Source organism: Leptopilina heterotoma, unplaced genomic scaffold (genome assembly GCF_015476425.1).
Source record: "Leptopilina heterotoma isolate Lh14 unplaced genomic scaffold, ASM1547642v1 Lhet_51, whole genome shotgun sequence".
In the NCBI taxonomy this organism is placed as follows: domain Eukaryota; kingdom Metazoa; phylum Arthropoda; class Insecta; order Hymenoptera; family Figitidae; genus Leptopilina; species Leptopilina heterotoma.
This window is the reverse complement of record NW_025111110.1, coordinates 1,405,841-1,423,683: the sequence shown is the minus strand read 5'-3', so window position 1 is coordinate 1,423,683 and position 17,843 is coordinate 1,405,841. Positions and strand designations below refer to the sequence as shown.

At 20.8% G+C, this 17,843-nt stretch overlaps 1 protein-coding gene across 11 annotated transcripts in view; it reads right to left on the bottom strand.

Annotated features, from left to right (window-relative positions):
* The window catches only part of LOC122507749 (echinoderm microtubule-associated protein-like 2), a 45,004-nt gene extending 28,663 nt beyond the window's left edge, over positions 1–16,341 (bottom strand). For 4 of the 11 annotated variants that reach the window (XM_043620615.1, XM_043620622.1, XM_043620618.1 and 1 more), the window contains exons 1-3: positions 16,153–16,326; positions 9,157–9,393; positions 4,642–4,872 (exon numbers count right to left, since the gene is read on the bottom strand). In XM_043620615.1, coding sequence (XP_043476550.1) covers positions 4,642–4,872; positions 9,157–9,208 — 283 coding nt within the window. In that variant the 5' untranslated portion in view covers positions 9,209–9,393; positions 16,153–16,326. Of the gene's footprint in view, positions 1–4,641; positions 4,873–9,156; positions 9,394–15,984; positions 16,112–16,152 lie in introns of those variants that run through there. The other 7 variants (XM_043620621.1, XM_043620623.1, XM_043620617.1 and 4 more) reach the window with 6 other exon arrangements.
* Positions 16,342–17,843: the final 1,502 nt, after the last annotated feature.

The window sequence follows — 17,843 nt, the reverse complement described above, 5'->3', positions numbered from 1 at the left end:
CTTTAGAGAAAAAATTCTACCTCATTATAAAAAATTATTAATTTTTTTTCCTGTATAATTAATTTAAGTCCACTATAACGAGTGACATTTGAATTTTTTTTCTTTCCTCCTGGCCTTTTACTTTTTTTCAGCTAAAAAAAAATTTTTTTTAACCCAAAGAAATCTCTGTAACCTTTTCAGAAGGTCTCATTTAATTATTGACATAAAAATTGATAAAAAATGGATATAACTTTTATTTGGTGGATTTTTTTTTGAAGGCAAAAATTTTAATTGAAATCTAAAAATAAAATCTTGGAGAAGTGTTTGTAAACTGTTTTGTAGGTGATGTGTAGCGAATAACTTATATTCTTTTTGCACATATGCATCTCTTGTATAGTTATGAGATAAACATAGGAATTATTTTTGGCGACTCGATAATAAGATGCACTTTGGACGACACACATAAAACAAGGATAAAAATTTTTGTTATTTTTTTTTATGTTTTGTAAACGTGAATGACGTTGACACGCATGCTTGTTGGAAAAGAGTTGACTTAGCTTCATTAGCATCGAAAATGTAAACAAATTTTTCTTTCCTTTTATTTATTCACGTCAATCGGGGGTCTTTTTTTTCCAAAAGGGTTAAAAAAAATTGGCGGACAATTATTTACATTTGAAAATTTAATTTTACTTTAATTTAAAAATTGTTTTAAATTAAGTCAAACTTGTGATATGCAATAAATATTATTAATTAATTAATTAATTAATTAATTAATTAATTAGCTGAATATTAAGAAATAAACAAATGTAAAAAATAAAAAAAGTAATAATAGAAGAAAATAAAAATAGTAAATAGTAAATATAAAAATATGAAATAGTAAATAAAGAACTAATAGAAAATAACAAACTAATAAATAACTTTTATAATAATTTAAAAGTAAATGACTGCATTTTTCATACAATGTAAAATGGAAATGCAGTAAAATGAAAATAGACTAAATGAGTAAAAGTTTTTGAGCAAAGAATATAAAAGATAAAAACTAATTTACAAAAGAAACTATGGCGGAAAACCTTCAACTTCTTTTTATTATGACCGCGAGAATAACAAAAGGATAATAAGTCATCTAAATACCTATTTCGCTTATTCATACAAATCATTTTTGCAAGAAGAGAAATAAAAAAAACACAACAGTTTCTTTCTTGTTTAAAAGTAATTTAAAATCTTGGACTAAAATCCTGTCATTTTGAAAATTGTGTGGGTGGATATTATGTATTATATTTTCTTATAATATATGACATTATAAAACCCTACAATTTATCTGTAAAATACGTTTTGTCTCATGTCCCGAAGGCGTGTGACATTTAGCAATTTTTTTATTTTTTGTTCTCAGGAAAATGAGAACGTATTTTTTTCATGCACTTTAATTAAATATTTTTTGTAAGTAGTTTTTTTTTTTTGGTGGAGTTTTTAAGTTGCCAATTTTAAACTTTGTTAATAGCTACAACTTTTTTTTTACTCCAACTTTTATGCAACTTTTTTTTCAAAGTTTAAAAAATATAATATGAAAAGTTTTCCTTTTTAGCACCACTTCCTCTGTATTATAAAAATGGGCTGGAAATAGTTTTATATGAAATTTGGTAATTACTTTTTTCTACTTTGCTAAGAGGTAATAGAAAATTTAAACCGTCATTTTTTTAAAGTTTAAATTTATGTTTGTTTTTTAGAAAATAAAATTTTTTTTGTACTATTTTTGAAATTTGTTGGAAAGTAATAAAATGAATGCATTTCGACAAGTGGTTTTTAATAAAATTTTGCTTTAATTTGGTCTAAAAAAATCTGTCTCCAATTTTTTCTGCTCAAAATCTAAATAATTTTTATAATTAGGTATAGATGTAACGAAATAATTTACGAAGTTTATCCAAAAATATTTTAATGAAGAACAAGAATTTAGCAATAGAATTTATAGAAAAAAAATAGTAAATTAAAAACAATGAATTTAGAATAAAAATATCAAAAAATACAAATTACAAAAAATTGAAACAAAAAAAAAATGATGAAAATAAAGTTAAATTGTTTTTAAATTGGTTTTTAACAAAAATTTGCTCTAATGTTTTTAAATAAAAACATTAAAAAACCACAAATTACTATAAATTAAGAACATAAAATATTTCATTAAAAACTTCAAACAAATCGAATTTTTAAAGTATTTTAATTTAATAATATTGAATTTTATAAAGAGTCACATTCTAATGTATTCATGTTTCTTTTTGCGAAGATTAATAATTAAAATATTTATTAGTTAATTTAAAAGAAGATGCACACTTAAAATTTTTTAATAAAATTGAATTTTTGCAAAGTTTTAATGAAAATTCTGAAAAATAAGATTTTTTCAATTATTTCTAGAAACTGTAAAAAAATTCTTCTCAAAAATTCAATTATTTCCATAAATAGCAAAATTCTTCAGATTTACTAAATTCTTTTGAATATTATTTTTAAAAACTATTCTTCACAAGAATTCAATTATATTCATAAATTTCCATAAAATTCTAAAAAATAATTCAATTATTTTCAACACAATTTTAATAAAATTTCTCGAAAGGATACAATTATCTTAAAAAATATTCAAATTCAATTATTTTCAAGAATTTTAATATAAATTCAATTATTTTCGACAATTTTGATGAAATTCTTTTTAAAAAATAGGTAATTATTTTCAAATTTTCCATATAAAATTCTTCGAAAGAATTCAATTATTTTTATGAATTGTAAAATCCTTCGCAAAAATTCAATTATTTTCATAAATAAGAAAATTCTTCGCAAGATTAAAATATTTTCATAAATAAGAAAATTTTCCAATAGAATTCAGTTATTTTTATTACAATTTTAATAAAATTTCTTGAAAGAATACAATTGTTTCAAAAAGTATTATTTAAATACAATTATTTTCAAGAGTTTTAATAAAAATTCAATTATTTTCAACAATTCTGATAAAATTCTTCAAAACAATTCAATTAGTTTTATAAATTGTCAAATTCTTGTCAAGAATTCAATTATTTAATTATTCTTGTGAATTTTTTTGTCAAATTGAAATTATGCAGATTTTTGTTCTCTACTTCTAAACAAAATTAGAAAATTGTTATAAAAAACTGTGATAAAGAAATAGAAAATTTATTTATTTTGCATTATTTTTGTTTATGAATCATAATTTTTTTAACAAAATTATTTATTTTGTTTTAGAAAAAGAAGAAAAATATTTGCACAATTTCTATTTTTAATCTTATTTTTGGAACAGGATTTTTCACAGGAATTAAAACATTCAAAAATTTCAAATTCAAAACTTTTTTAAATTACACAACTTATAAAAGTATTTTTTTAAAACATGAAGATATCGATTGCTCCGAGTCGAAGACTCGGAGTGATCGATTTCTTCATGTTTTCTAATAAATTAAAGATGACCGAGAAATAAAATCATTATTTTATATTATAAGAAAAAGAATATTGTTAATGTAACTTCATCAAAATTATTTTCATCATTTTAATTTAATTATTATTTTATAGAATTTAAATTCTTTTTTATGAAAATAATTCAATTCCTTAAAAAATTTTATTCTTTATAAAAATAATTGAATTCCTGTGAAATTTTTATTATTTATGAAAATAATTAAATGTTTGCATACAATTTTATTAAAATTTTTTTTAAATAATTGAATTCTTTTTGGGAAATTTTATTAAAATAGTAGATATTGAAAATAATTGAAATTAGAAAAATTTTTGAGAAAATAATTGAAATTAGAAAAATTTTTGAGAAAATAATTGAAATTAGGACAAGAATTTTTTTGACTTTTATGAAAATAATTAAACTTTGGAGAAGAATTTTGTTATTTTTAAAGATAATTGGTATTTTTACGAGATTTTTTTTTAAATTTTGAACATAGTTGAAATTTTTTTTGAAAATAATTGAATTTCTCCAATTATTTGTAATTTTTCCAAAATTTAATTTTTTTAGTGTTTTCAACAAAAATTTAAATTAGAAAATTTTTAAATTCTATTATTTTTAAAATTGCTAATTTTAGTTTTAAAAGGCAGTAAGAAGTTAGCCGCGCTAGTTTAATTTAATTATTTTTCAAAATTTTAATTAAAATTATTAAAAAAAACATTATTTTCAAAAAATTTAAAGAAACTTGTCAAAAGAATTTAATTATTCATAAAAACTGGAATAAAAAATTTAGAAGTCATTTGTAGATTTATTTATGTTCGAAATCAAATAAATTTAAATTTGATGAGAAAAAAAACCGGGAAAAAACCGAAAATTTGAAAAAAAAATTAAAAATTTCGATTTTATAGCGTAAAAAGTATAAAAGTATTTTTTTTACCCCATTTTACACGAATGACAAAAATAGAAAAATAATTTTTTTTTTTAGTAAATATTGTCTATTTTAGAGTAAGTTTCTTTAACATAAATTTCGATTTTATTTTGCATTCAGGTGGATGAAAATAAAGAATTTTCTTTCTTTGAGTGTATTGTGAAGAGTTTAGAGCTCGAAGTTTAGTAAAAATATTGAATAGACAGATTGTTAGTGGGTAGAGATATGGTTGATAATAATAATTGTTGTAGTGTATGCACGTCTCATTTTTGCACACAATGAATTTAATTTCACTCACTTCTAAATGGAACGTGTCCGTTCCTCAAGGGCGAAGAGAGACCTCTCTCGTTTCTCCTTTCATTTCTGTCATCCTCCCGCTTCTCACGACCCTCCAATTGAGCGATTCGCCTGAGAGCATCCGCCAAAGTCGCTCGAAGACAGACAATCTCGTCTCTTTGAGCCAAAGACTGCTTCTCCAAGTCGGCGACACGACCCAAAAGCGATCCCGCTTCACACTCCAACATCTCGTCTGTAAAAAGCATTTTTCCTTTTAAGTAATTTCAAATTTTTCATTGTCAAAAATATACCGATTTTTTTTTTTTTTCTTTTGAGACAATATCACAAAATAATGTTATTTATGTGTATTAATAAATTTTAATTCACACTCCAACATCTCATCTGTAAGAAGAATTTTTTTTAAGTAATTTCAAATTTTTCATTTTCAAAAATATACCGAAGTTTTTTTTTTTTTGAGAAAATTTTTACAAAATAATGTTATTTATATGTATTAGAAAATTTTAATTCACACTCCCACATTTCATCTGTAAAAAGCATTTTTCTTTTCAAGTAATTTCAAATTTTTCATTTTCAAAAATATACAGAATTTTTTTTTTTTTGAGACAATTTCTATTAATATAATAAATTTTATAAATTTATTTTTATTCATATAAATAAAATGTTATTTATATTAATAAATATATTGTTTATAATTTTATATTGATAAAAAAAGGCGCTTAAATCACAAAGGTTATTTGCTGAATCGTTTATTTAATCTTTTATAATATCCGAAGTGAGTTTCAATAAAAATTAGAAAATTTACTTCGAATTTGGTAAAATTTCGTTCAAAAATAGTAAAATTTACTATTAAAAATTATTATTGTCAGAATAAACTTTTGCTATTTTCGAAAAAAATTTCTTTATAAAAATTAGAAAAATTATAAAAGCACAGAAAATAGTAAATTTTGCTAATTAAAATCGTTATTTGCAGAGTAAATTTTATAATCTCCGTTAAATGTTTCATAAAATTATTTTTATAGTAATTTTTTGAGAGGAATTTAACAGTCAGAAAATAAAATCGATGATACAAAATTTTGCCCCTTTTTGAAATTTAATTTTTCTTAAAAATTGATTGGTTTTTTAATTCCATTTGTAATTTTGTAGAAAATGTGTTTTTGTATAAACGAAAAAATGTACAAATAAAAAAATTTATTTTTACTATTTTTGAAGCATTTTTTTGAAAAAAAAATTGTTTTAGGTTGAAAATGATGAAAAATATCATTGTTATTCGATTTTTTTATATGGAATTTCATTTGTTTATTTATCTATTATCTAACTAATTTCAAATCATAATTTTATAAGTTTTTTATATTTTTTATTTTTAAAAATGTTTTGTAATTCGCTAGAAAAATAAGCAAATGAATTTCCATATATAAAAGAAATTGAATAAACAGTGGTATTTTCTTAGTATTTTTAACCTAGAAACAATTTTTGTTTTTCAAAAAAATGATTGAAAAATAGTAAAAATCAATTTTTTCATTTGGCAATTTTTTTAGGGACACAAAAAAATTTTTTTTTTACAAAATTACGGATGGATTTTGAAATCTATTAATTTTTAAGAAAAATAAAAATTCAAGAAGCGTAAAAATATTTCCTGACCGTTTTTATATTATGACCATTGAATTCCTCTGAAAAAATTGAGAAATAAAAATTCAAAAAAGGTTTAAAATATTTTCTGACCTATTTTATATTCTGACCATTAAATACCTATAAAAAATTGAGAAATAAAAACTCAAAAGGTTTAAAATATTTTCTGAACTACTTTATATTCTGACTATTAAATACCTCCCGAAAAATTCAAAAAGAGTCAAAATATTTTGTGACCGATTTCCTATTGTGATTATTGAATATTATCCTTAAAAAATTACTATAAAAATAATTTTATGGAAGATTTAAATCATTTTCTTGATCTAGTTTAAAATTGTAGCCGAACTCATCGCAATGAATTTTATTTAACGGAATTTTTGTGTAACAATTTTTTATCTTATTGATTTTATCGAACAGAATTTCTATAAGTAACAGAATTTTTTTTTATAACAGCAATTTTTTCTGTAGCAAATTTCCCTTTCACTGAACTTTCATTATCAGGAAAGAAATTTTCTATATTTAATTCTCATTTTTTTTTTTTTAAAGGAAATTTTATTTTAAACGAATTTTTATTTAGCGTAATTTCAAACATTTATGATTTTTGATTCTCCTTTTTTTCCAATTATCTTTCCATTCTACATATATATTAAACGTTTTCCTTTAATTAATTCTCCAATAATTGAATTTTCCAATCATTTTCACCTGCTGACTTATTGTACAAAGGCAGAAAGAGACAGTGAGAGACAGAGAGGAAAGAAACAAAAAAAAGAACAACTTGTTTTGGCAAGTGAATCAATTTCAAACTATGATCACTGGACCGCTATCACTTTTGATCAAAAGTAAACACACTCGCACACAATGTTACGGTCTGTAGATTTTAGAATATCATCCCCTTTTATGGCAGACTGCACTTTTGATCGATTCTCTGACTATTCTCTCGTGACAACTCCTCAATTAACGGCAATTATAACGTTTCAATTTTAAAGGGGCCATGTCAAAGTTAACGAAACATATTTTTATTTCCAATATAAAAAAAATGAAGAGAAGAGAAGAGACGAGAAAAAAAAAACTCACGAGTCATTCGTATGAAAAATGTCTTTTAAAGACATTTATAAAGAGAGAAAAATTTTTTTCCATATATCTCCTGACAATATTGTGATCTTATCAAAAGAATCAGAAATATATTTGCAAGTAATCTACATGATCATAATTCTTGTCTTATCTTTGAAGAAACGCCCGCGGAGATAATAATAAATTTGATTTAAAGTTTTTCGAAACTATTTTTATTTTTGGGAAGAGAAATTTTCCTTTGTCTTTTTCTTGGGTTGAATGGGGAACCTAAAAAAGATGTCATTTTTTTATTTTTAACATTTTTTTTGTACTTTTTAGTTAATTTATTTTTAATCACAATATTTTTGTTTTGGAAAGAAAAATTTTTCTTTTCTCTTTTTTAGGGTTCTTTTTCAGTTGAAGCCTAAAATATCATTTTTTAATTTTTGAATATTTTTGAATACTTTTTACTATTTAATTTATTTTTCAAACTGTTTTTATTTTAAAAAGAAAAATTTTGCTTTTGTATTTTTTAAATTGATATATTTTCATTTTTAGGTTTTTTTGGGTTGAAGTGGAACCTAAAAAACTATCATTTTTTTATTTTTTGAATACTTTTGAATACTTTTTACTATTTAATTTATTTTTCAAACTATTTTTATTTTAAAAAAAAAAAATTTTCTTACTATGAATTTATTTCCAAAAATATTTTTATTTTGAAAGTGGGTTGAAATGGTTGAAGTGAATTTTTTTTAGAACTTTCTACTATTTAATTTATTTTTAAAACCTATTTTTATTTTAGAAAGAAAAATTTTTCTTTTGTATTTTTTAGGGGTTTTTTTGGGTTAAAGTGGAGCCTAAAAAGTGTCATTTTTTAATTTTTGAATATTTTTGAATATTTAATTTATTTTTCAAACTATTTTTATTTTGAAAAGAAAACTTTTTCTTTTGTATTTTTAAAATTTATGTATTTTCATTTTTAGGTTTTTTTTGGGTTGAAGTGGAGCCTAAAAAGTGTCATTTTTTAATTTTTGAATATTTTTGAATACTTTTTACTATTTAATTTATTTTTCAAACCTTTTTCATTTTAAAAAGAAAAATTTTTCTTTTGTATTTTTTAAATTGATATATTTTCATTTTTAGGTTTTTTTGGGTTGAAGTGGAACTGTCATTTTTTTTATTTTTTGAATATTTTTTTAATACTTTTTACTATTAATTTAATTTTAAAAATATTTTTATTTTGAAAAAAATATTTTCTTTTATATTTATGTATTTTTATTTTTATGTTTTTTTGGGTTGAAGTGGGACCTAAAAAACAAGACTTTTTTAAATTTTTTAAAATACTTTTTACTGTTTAATTAATTTTCAAAACTGTTTTTATTTTGGAAAGAAAAATAGAAATAGTCTAAAGCAGCAGCCTGCTCTTTTTTATTGTTTGAATATTTTTGAATGCTTTTTATTATTAGTTTACAATTTATTTTTTTAGGTTTTTTTTTACAAATATTCTTTAGTTTTTTAATAAGAATATATTTTTTAATTTGTTTAATAAAAATTCATTTTTTTATTTTAAAAAAATTTGTATTTGATTTCCAAAAAAATGATTTTTTTATTTAAAAACAATTTGTGTTTGATTTAAAAAAAAAGGTTTTTGAAATTAAATTTTTCTTTGGGGGATTTTTTGGATTTAATTTAAAAGAAAAATTTTTGAAAATTAATTTCTTTTGGGGGGATTGTTTGGAGTAGATTTAATTAAAGAGTTGATTTAATTTAAAGGGAATTTTTTTTGGAAATTATTTTTATTTATTTATTTTTTTTATTTTTTGGAGTAGATTTTACTTACGCCAAGCATTCTCAGCCTCGTCGATTGTGTTCATCATGTCTGGCGTAGACATCGCGATTAACCCCAAACGATGACCCCCTCGGACGTATTAATGCGTTATTCAATTGAACTGATTAACGGAACTTAAACAGAGCCAATGTACTTTCAGTCATCGTGTATATTTCATATATTTTTCATTTCCGTTATAATCACCGCACAGCACTTCGAAGTATGTAATCGCACATTTTCGTAAAATACCTTCACACAAAAATAATAATGCCAATAAACAAATCGTGGTCAACGGTAAAATTTATATTAATCGAAAATGATAAATTTATAAACTTTTCTGAATGTGAGAGCCATTAAATGAAAAATCAATCTTTAAATTTTTAAACTGCAACTAGTAAATAATTTCAATATTTAAATAAATGAATTTTAAATTTATAATGAAAATATTAATTTCTACTTATTAATAAATTAATTCGTTTTTGAAAAAAAAATTGATTGGATTCAAAATTTTAATTCATGCAAATTGATTGAAACTGTTTTAAGTTTTAATTGAAATATGTTTAAAATTTTTTTTTTCCAATTCTAAATATTACAGAACGGGATTTTTAATTAAATACAAAAAATATTGGGAGAAAATTTTCAAATTGAATTAGAAAAAATTCCAAAACAAAAGTTTCAAATTGAATAAAAAAATTATCAGCCAAAATTTTTAGTTGAATAAAAAATTAAAAAACAATTATAGAACAAAGTTTTCATTAGACAAAATTTAGATCACAGTTTTTAATTAAATATACAAATTTGCAAAGCGAAGATTTTAATTAAATACCGAAAAAATTACAGAAAATATTTTCAAATTGAATTAAAAAACAATTATAAAACAATTTTCAAATTAAATTGAAAAAGTAGAAAATTACAAGAACATTTTTAAATTAAATTTTTTTTTTTTAATTTCAATTAATACGCGCAGTTTATTAAATATTGGAAAATTAATAAAAAAAGAGATCGTCTGGTGTGCAAACACTTAAAAATTGAAATTCACACTGAACAAAATACATGAAAAATAATCAGATACGAGAGGCACTTTTAAATAAATAATCACGTGACTAATTAAAACGTGCTTTTTAATCGTATCAGAATATAAAAGCGACAATTGTATCATCGTCACAAATTTATTTTTTATATAGGTATATTCTGTACTGTCTTTTAGACAACAGTCGTTGAAAATAAACCGAAAATAAACTATACACTTTCAAACGTATTTATAATGCGCCGGAAATATTTTTTGTCAAGTAACCAAAAAAAAAGTGGGGGAAAAATATTTTTTTCATTTCAAGTCGTATAGTATTTAGACGTTAATTGATTTAAAAAAAAATATTCCCAGAAGAATATTTTTTAATATATTCTTTATTTTTCTTCAAAAAAGAGATATTTTTTGTCATAATTGAAAATATATTCAGAATTTTAATTATATTTTTAAGTATAATTAAAAATAATTTCAACTATATTGTTAATTTTAAATTAGAGAAATATATTATTTATAATATTTACATTTATTTATTTTTTAATAATTTGAATTATATAATTGAAAATATTTTCATTGTTTACACTATTTCTACTAATTATTATTCTTTATTAATAATAATTTCACTGTTAATGCTACTTTCACTAATCATTATTTTCTATTACCATTTTCTCTATAATTATTAGTTGGTAATTAAAAAAATTTTTGTTAATTATAAAATTTATATTCAAAAACCAATTTTTTTTGTGAATCGAGAAAAATTAATTTCTTAATTTACATTCTACTTTTGACAAAATAGAAAGATATGTTAAATTTAAAAAAAATCGTTTTTGTTATTATTGAGAAAATCAAAAAAAAAAAAAAAATGATTAGATGAAAAGTTTTCTCGTGTATAAGTGTGTTGAAATTGTATAATCAAATGAGCACACTGTGTCAATCTTTCTGAGCTGATTATATTGCACTGAAAGCAGATCTGAATAATGGCATGCTAAGGTACACATATGTCACATATGCCGGACGCGTGGCCTGTGTGTTGATGCCGGTCAATTATGTAATGTGTGTACACTCAACTCACATGATATTACAGAATTTACTTTACTATTTTTACGGAAAAACTCACTTTCTACATATGCCACGTACAAATAATGATAGTTTTCTATATCAATTTCTTCTCAATTTTTAATTAATAAAATTCATTTCAAAATAGTAATTATCAAATTAAAATAAATTAAATTAGATCGATTTAAATTGTACAAATATTAGTTAGAATTATTTCTATTTTTAAATGTTTTTTTTATTTATTAATAATAATTGGAATTATAAATCATTTCAGAATTTTCCCAAAATTATGACAAAAAAATTAAAATTGTTGGAAAAAATGAACTATTGTTTAAAAAAAATACATTATTATTACTTTTTAAAACAGTTTTAAACAACATGACTTGATTTTACTCCAAAAGCATTTTTTTAAATTATACAAAAAATACTAATTATATTATTATTAGGTATTATTAAATTTAAATTGAAACTTTATTTTAAAAAATAAATTATTACTAAAAAAATAATTGCTGGACGAAAATTATTAGTTTAGCAAACGGTTTAATTATTATAACAATTGTCAATAATAATTAGTGCAAATAGTACTGACAATGCAAAATAATAATTAGTGGAAATTTTTTTAAAAATAAAATGTAATATGTAATTAGTAATTACTAATTAGTGACAAAAGTAGCAATAAACAAATAATAATTAGAGAAATTATTATTAACCATAAAAAATAGTAAGTAGGAAAAATACTATTAATAAAAAGTAATAATTATGGAAAATAACATTAATGATTATAAAGTAATAGTGAAGATAATATTTACAACAAAAAATTAATAATTAAGGAAAAAAATATTAATAAAAAATAATAGTTAGTAAAAAATAACACTGAAAATTGTAATAACAATAAAAGATAGTAAATAGTGAAGATGATATTAACAACAAATAACTAATAATTAGGAAAATAGTATTAATAAAAATCGATTAAAAAATAATAGTTAGTAAAAAAAAATAGTGCAAGTACTATCAACAATAAAGAATAATTATGGGATAAAATAATAAAAAGAATAACAAATAATAATTAATGAAAATAAAAATACAAAGGAAAATTGTTTTCATTAAAAATAATATGTAGGGAAAATTGATATTAATAATAAATTTAGTAAAAATAGTAAAAGCGACAAAAAGTGATAATTAGTGTAAATAAAAAAAAACAAAAAATAATTATTAGTGACAATATTGGAACGGGAAAAATAATTAGTAAAAATACCATTAACAATACAAATATCTAATTGGTAAAATACTATTAAACTATAAAAAAATAATATTAATTAGTCAAAATAAAATTGGAAAATAAAATTGAAAATTAAAATTGGAAATTAAAATTAAAAATTAAAATTGAAAATTGGTAAACTACTTCTATTAAACAATAGAAAATAATAATCAGTGAAAATATTAATTTTTCTAATTGAAAATTATTATTGTTAATAATACTCTCAGTGAAAATGCTAATTGTTGCATTAAAATTGCTAAGTACTAGTAAAACTACAAGTCTCTATAGTATAAAAACAATAAAAACTGATTTTACACCATAATAATATTTATGCAAAAAAAATTTCCTTGAATTTATTGTAATACCATTTTCTCTATTAAAACTTAATAACTGCATTAAAAATTGTTTCCTAAAAGAATTCAAAAAAAAAAAAAAATTCCAAATATCAACCTCCTTTACATAATTTTTAATTCCAATTCGTTCACGTAATCTCAATACACGTTATTTAACAAAAATTTATGCTTTTTAGAGAAAAATTCTTCTTTGAATCAAATAGTTTCGTCTCTCTCATTCAGATGGCACCATAATCGATGGCGCAATATTCATAAAGTATCTCGATATTTTTTTTAAGACGAGCACAATTTCGTGTCATAGTAAAAAATATAGATTGTATGTATGTATTTAGTTTGCATAATTATTGAAATATTTTGAATGATTCTCATTTTTCTTTTGGTTATTGTCATTTTAATTTAGGTTCACAACTGTTTTTATACTTTTATTACACATTTTACATTCCTTTTTAGCCTTCAATTTCAAATTTTTCTCTATAGATATAAAAAAAAGTGTATATATATATATATATATAGAAATGACTATTATTACTATTATTTTTTATTGCCTTAACAGTCCGTTCATTTCTGTATTTTTAATGTAACAACTATTTTCATCCTCTGAATCCATAAAATATCCACTTGACGAGAATTTTTATACGCTTTGAATTGTAAAAAGAATTATTTTTCCCGCCATTACTGCGTCACTTTACTTTTACGTATTGTCCTCGTTTTCTGTAATTCATTCGCAATTCTTCTTCGGAAAATTTTTATATTTCCATTTTCTTTCTTTCTTTTAAACTTATGGCATTTCTCAAATTTATTAAAGTTTTATTGGAGTTAATGTAGAATTTTATTTTTATAAAAAATTTTTTTTATGAAAAAAATATTTTATTTTTTGTGTATAAAAATATGGAAGTATTGTTCTTTTGATAATATTTTTCATGATAGGTAATAGTAAATTTTTTCTTTTTTTTTTTATAAAATCAGTTTTGATAAATTTAAAAAATTTTTAAGTTACTAAAAGAATTGAAAAAAATGTTCTAAAACATAGGTAAACAAAATTTAAAAAATTAGAACAAAAAAATAAAAAAACGGAAATAAAAAATTAAAAATAAGGATAAAATGTAAGAAATTGGGGCAAAGTGCAAAAAATAGAGACGAAGAATAAAAAATACAGATAAAAAATGAAAAATGGAGACGAAAAATAAAAAATTTAGGAAAAAAACAAAAAAAAATTCAAAGGAAGAATAGAAAATACAGACAAAAAAAAAATGAAAAATGGAGACGAAAAATAAAAAAGAACAGGAACAGAAAAAAAAATTCTGACGAAGAATATAGAAAATAGGGTTAAAAATAAAAAAATGGTGACGAATAAAAAAAAATAGAAACAGAATAGAAAAAATGCAAACAAAAAATAAAAAATAACAAATAAAAAATAAACAAATTCCAAAGAATAATAGAAAATGAGGACAAAAATAAAAAATTCAGACAAATAATTTAAAATATAAACAAAAAATAAAAAAAAATACAAGCTAAGAATAAAAAATATAGACAAAAAATAAAAATAGGGGCAAAAAATAAAAAAAAATAAGAATAAAATAAAAAAATACGAATAAAAAAAAAGTAGGACAAAAAGTTAAAAATAAAGACGCAAAATAAAAAGTAAAAACGAAAAATAATAAATAGTGTCAGGGTTGCCACCAAAATTTAATTTTTTTTCCCTGACCTTTCCTTGATTTCCAGACAAAATTTTGACTTTTTCCCTGACCATAAATTTTTCTTTTGAATTATTATTTTCTAAAATTTAAAAACAAATTCTAATAATTTATGATAAAGTTCTTTTGAGAATTTTCAAATTCATTTGTTTACAATTAATTTCTTCGAAATTTTGATTATTCGCAAATTCTTCAATTAAATATACATTAGAAAATAAAAGCTTAAAATAATTTTAAAAAATTGCGATTAACCTTTTTGAAAAAAAAAATAGTTTCATAGAATTTTTAATTAAAAGTATGAAAAATTCAAATTTTCAAAGATTTTAATTTGAAACCTTTACAAAATTCAATTATTTCTTAAAAATTGCAATTATTAGTAACTTCTCCAAACTGAAATCTAAAACTTTATATGAAATTAATTTTTAAATCAATTTTTATTAGAAAATTCTAGGAGAATTTAATTATTTAAATACAAATGTAAATAATTATATAGAATTTGATCAACAAATTTTTAAATAATTGAACTTTTTCGACAAATTTTAATAAAAATTTTATTAATAATTACATTTTTTGAAGAATTTGATTAAAATTTTATTAAATTAAAAATAATTGAAATTTTGCAATGAGTTTTATTATTTATGAAAATAATTGAGTTATTGCGAAGAATTTTATAAAAAAAAAAGTTTACAAAATTAGTTTTTTTCGAAAAAATGTTTGCAAATTCTATTTTTAATAATTAAATTCCTGTGAAATTTTCATTATTTTAGAAGATAATTAAATATTCGTTTAGAACTTTGGCAAAAATTGTTTTTAAATAAATGAATTCTTTTGAGAAATTTTATTAAAATAGTAGAATATTAAAAATCATTGAATTAAGAAAAATTTTTGAAAAAATTGGAATTAGGACAAGAATTTTTGTTGACATTTTATAAAAATAATTAATAAATAGAAAAATGGAAAAATAAAAAAATGAAGACAAAAAGTAAAAAATATTAATTCAAAAAGTAAGAATAAATGGATACAAATAGAAAGAGTAAACAAATAAATAATAATGATAATAATGATAGTAATAATAATAATGATATTTAAAAAAAACAAAAGACAAAAATCACAAAATAAGAATGATAATAATGATGATAATAATAACAGTAAGAATAATAGTAATAAAAATACTAGTAATAATAATAGTAATAATAATAATAATAATAATAATAATAATAATAATAATAATAATAATAATAATAATAATAATAATAATAATAATAATAATAATAATAATAATAATAATAATAATAATAATAATAATAATAATAATAATAATAATAATAATAATAAATAATAAGTAAATATACTTAAAAAAATAAGTCACAAAGAAACAATTAAAACTCGTTACTTGTCAGAAAAACGTACAATAAATTTTTTCTACTATTACAAGCCAAAAATTAAAAAACTTACGACTGTTTTTGCTTTATTAGAATTTCAATGTTTATACTGTTCATAGGGAAAAAAATATTTCCAAAATCTCTTTCCCCCTCTCTCTCTCACTTTCTCTCTGTGATAATAATATTTTTTATGTTCAGAATAAATTTCATTTTAAGTGATAGCAATTTATATGGTGTGCACCTCTCTTTTTTTGATATTGAGGTTTGAAATATACATTTGTTTCCATTCTTCCCTCTCTCCGCGCTTTTATTTTCACGTCACTCTTGCTCGATCGAGGGAAACTTCCCCTAGGAGTTGTGTTGTTTCCATTCTCGCGAGCGTGTAACACGTGTGTTTTCCCCAAGACCGCCCCGACGCTACTGTCGGCCAACTCCAGCTGCTTTAAGCGCGATCAATACGTTTCAGATAGTTGAGATGAGAGGAAGTTGTTGTACATATATTTTCTAGATAATAAATCCATTCAATGGACATTTTTTATGTTAAAAAAAAAATATCAATGTTTATAATAAATCTATTGTGTAAAATTAGGTATAATTGTTATTTAATGGAATAGAGGTGATATTGGAAAAATAAATTGTGGACAATTTTCTCTGTTTCAAATAAGCTTGTTCGATTCCCTCTGTAAAATGCGATTGGCATATATGAATAGAGTGCGTACAATCGAATTGCGAGCCAAACCGGATATTTCCGATGCGCCGGCGCACCTTTCCGGGAGTTATTCAAATTTTGTTTTGTTTTTTTTTCTTTTTTTTTTTTTGTTGATAATGTGAGGAATGTTATTGCACTCTATCATGCGAGACATTTTAATTTCGGGGTGAATTTTTTTTTTATAGTTATTCGGAATTTGATGCTGAAAAAAATAGATTACTTTTCGAGAAGTTTAGGAAATAATTGGGAAAAGTGAAAAAAATATAAATAAGAAATGGAATAAACGAAAAAAAAATATAAATAAGAAATAGAAATATGAAAAATAGTATATAAAATACAAAAAAAAAATAGAAAGAAATTAAAAAATGTATAAATAAGAAAAAGAAATATAAAAAAGGTTAAGAAATAAAAAAATTAATAAATTAGAAACAGAAAACACAGAGGAAAGAAAATAAATAAGAAATGAAAAAATTGAAAAATAGAAGAAAGAAAGAAAATAAAAAAATTTTAATAAAAAATAGAAATAAGAATGAAAATAGAAATGAGAAACCTAGAAAAGAAAAAAAAAGAAAAGAATGTATTTAAGAAATAGAAAAACAAGAAAAAGACAAAAAATTGAAAAAATAGTAATAAGAAATAGAAATAAGAATAAAAATAGAATTGAGAAATAGAAAAGAAAGAGAAGAGAAAGAAATATTAATAAAAAGTAAAAAAGAGGGAAAAAAGAAAAGAACTTAAATATATATAAGAAATAGAAAAATCAGGAAGTCGATTACGTAATTTCATTTTGACTTTCTTTTTCACTTTCATTTTCACTTTCACTCTCGTAGATTTTTATTTTCATTTTCACTGTCACTTTGATAAATTTTCATTTTCACTTCAACAGATTTTAATTTTCTCACTTTGAAATTTTTCAATTCTATTATTTCAAGATAATTGAATTTTTTAATTTGAATTTTTGAATTTTTGAAAATTTTTGAAACAATTGAAATTTCTTTACATTCTATTAAAAATAATTAAATTCTTTTAAAGAATTTTATTTAAATTTTTCGAAAATAATCAAGGGAAGTTAGTTACCGTAATTATAATTTTATTTTTAAAAATTTCTTCGTAATATATTCAATTATTTTCATAAAGCTTTTAATATTTAATAAATATTAAAACTCATTGCAGAATTTCAATTATTTTTAATACAATTTTATTATACAATTAATACAATATTA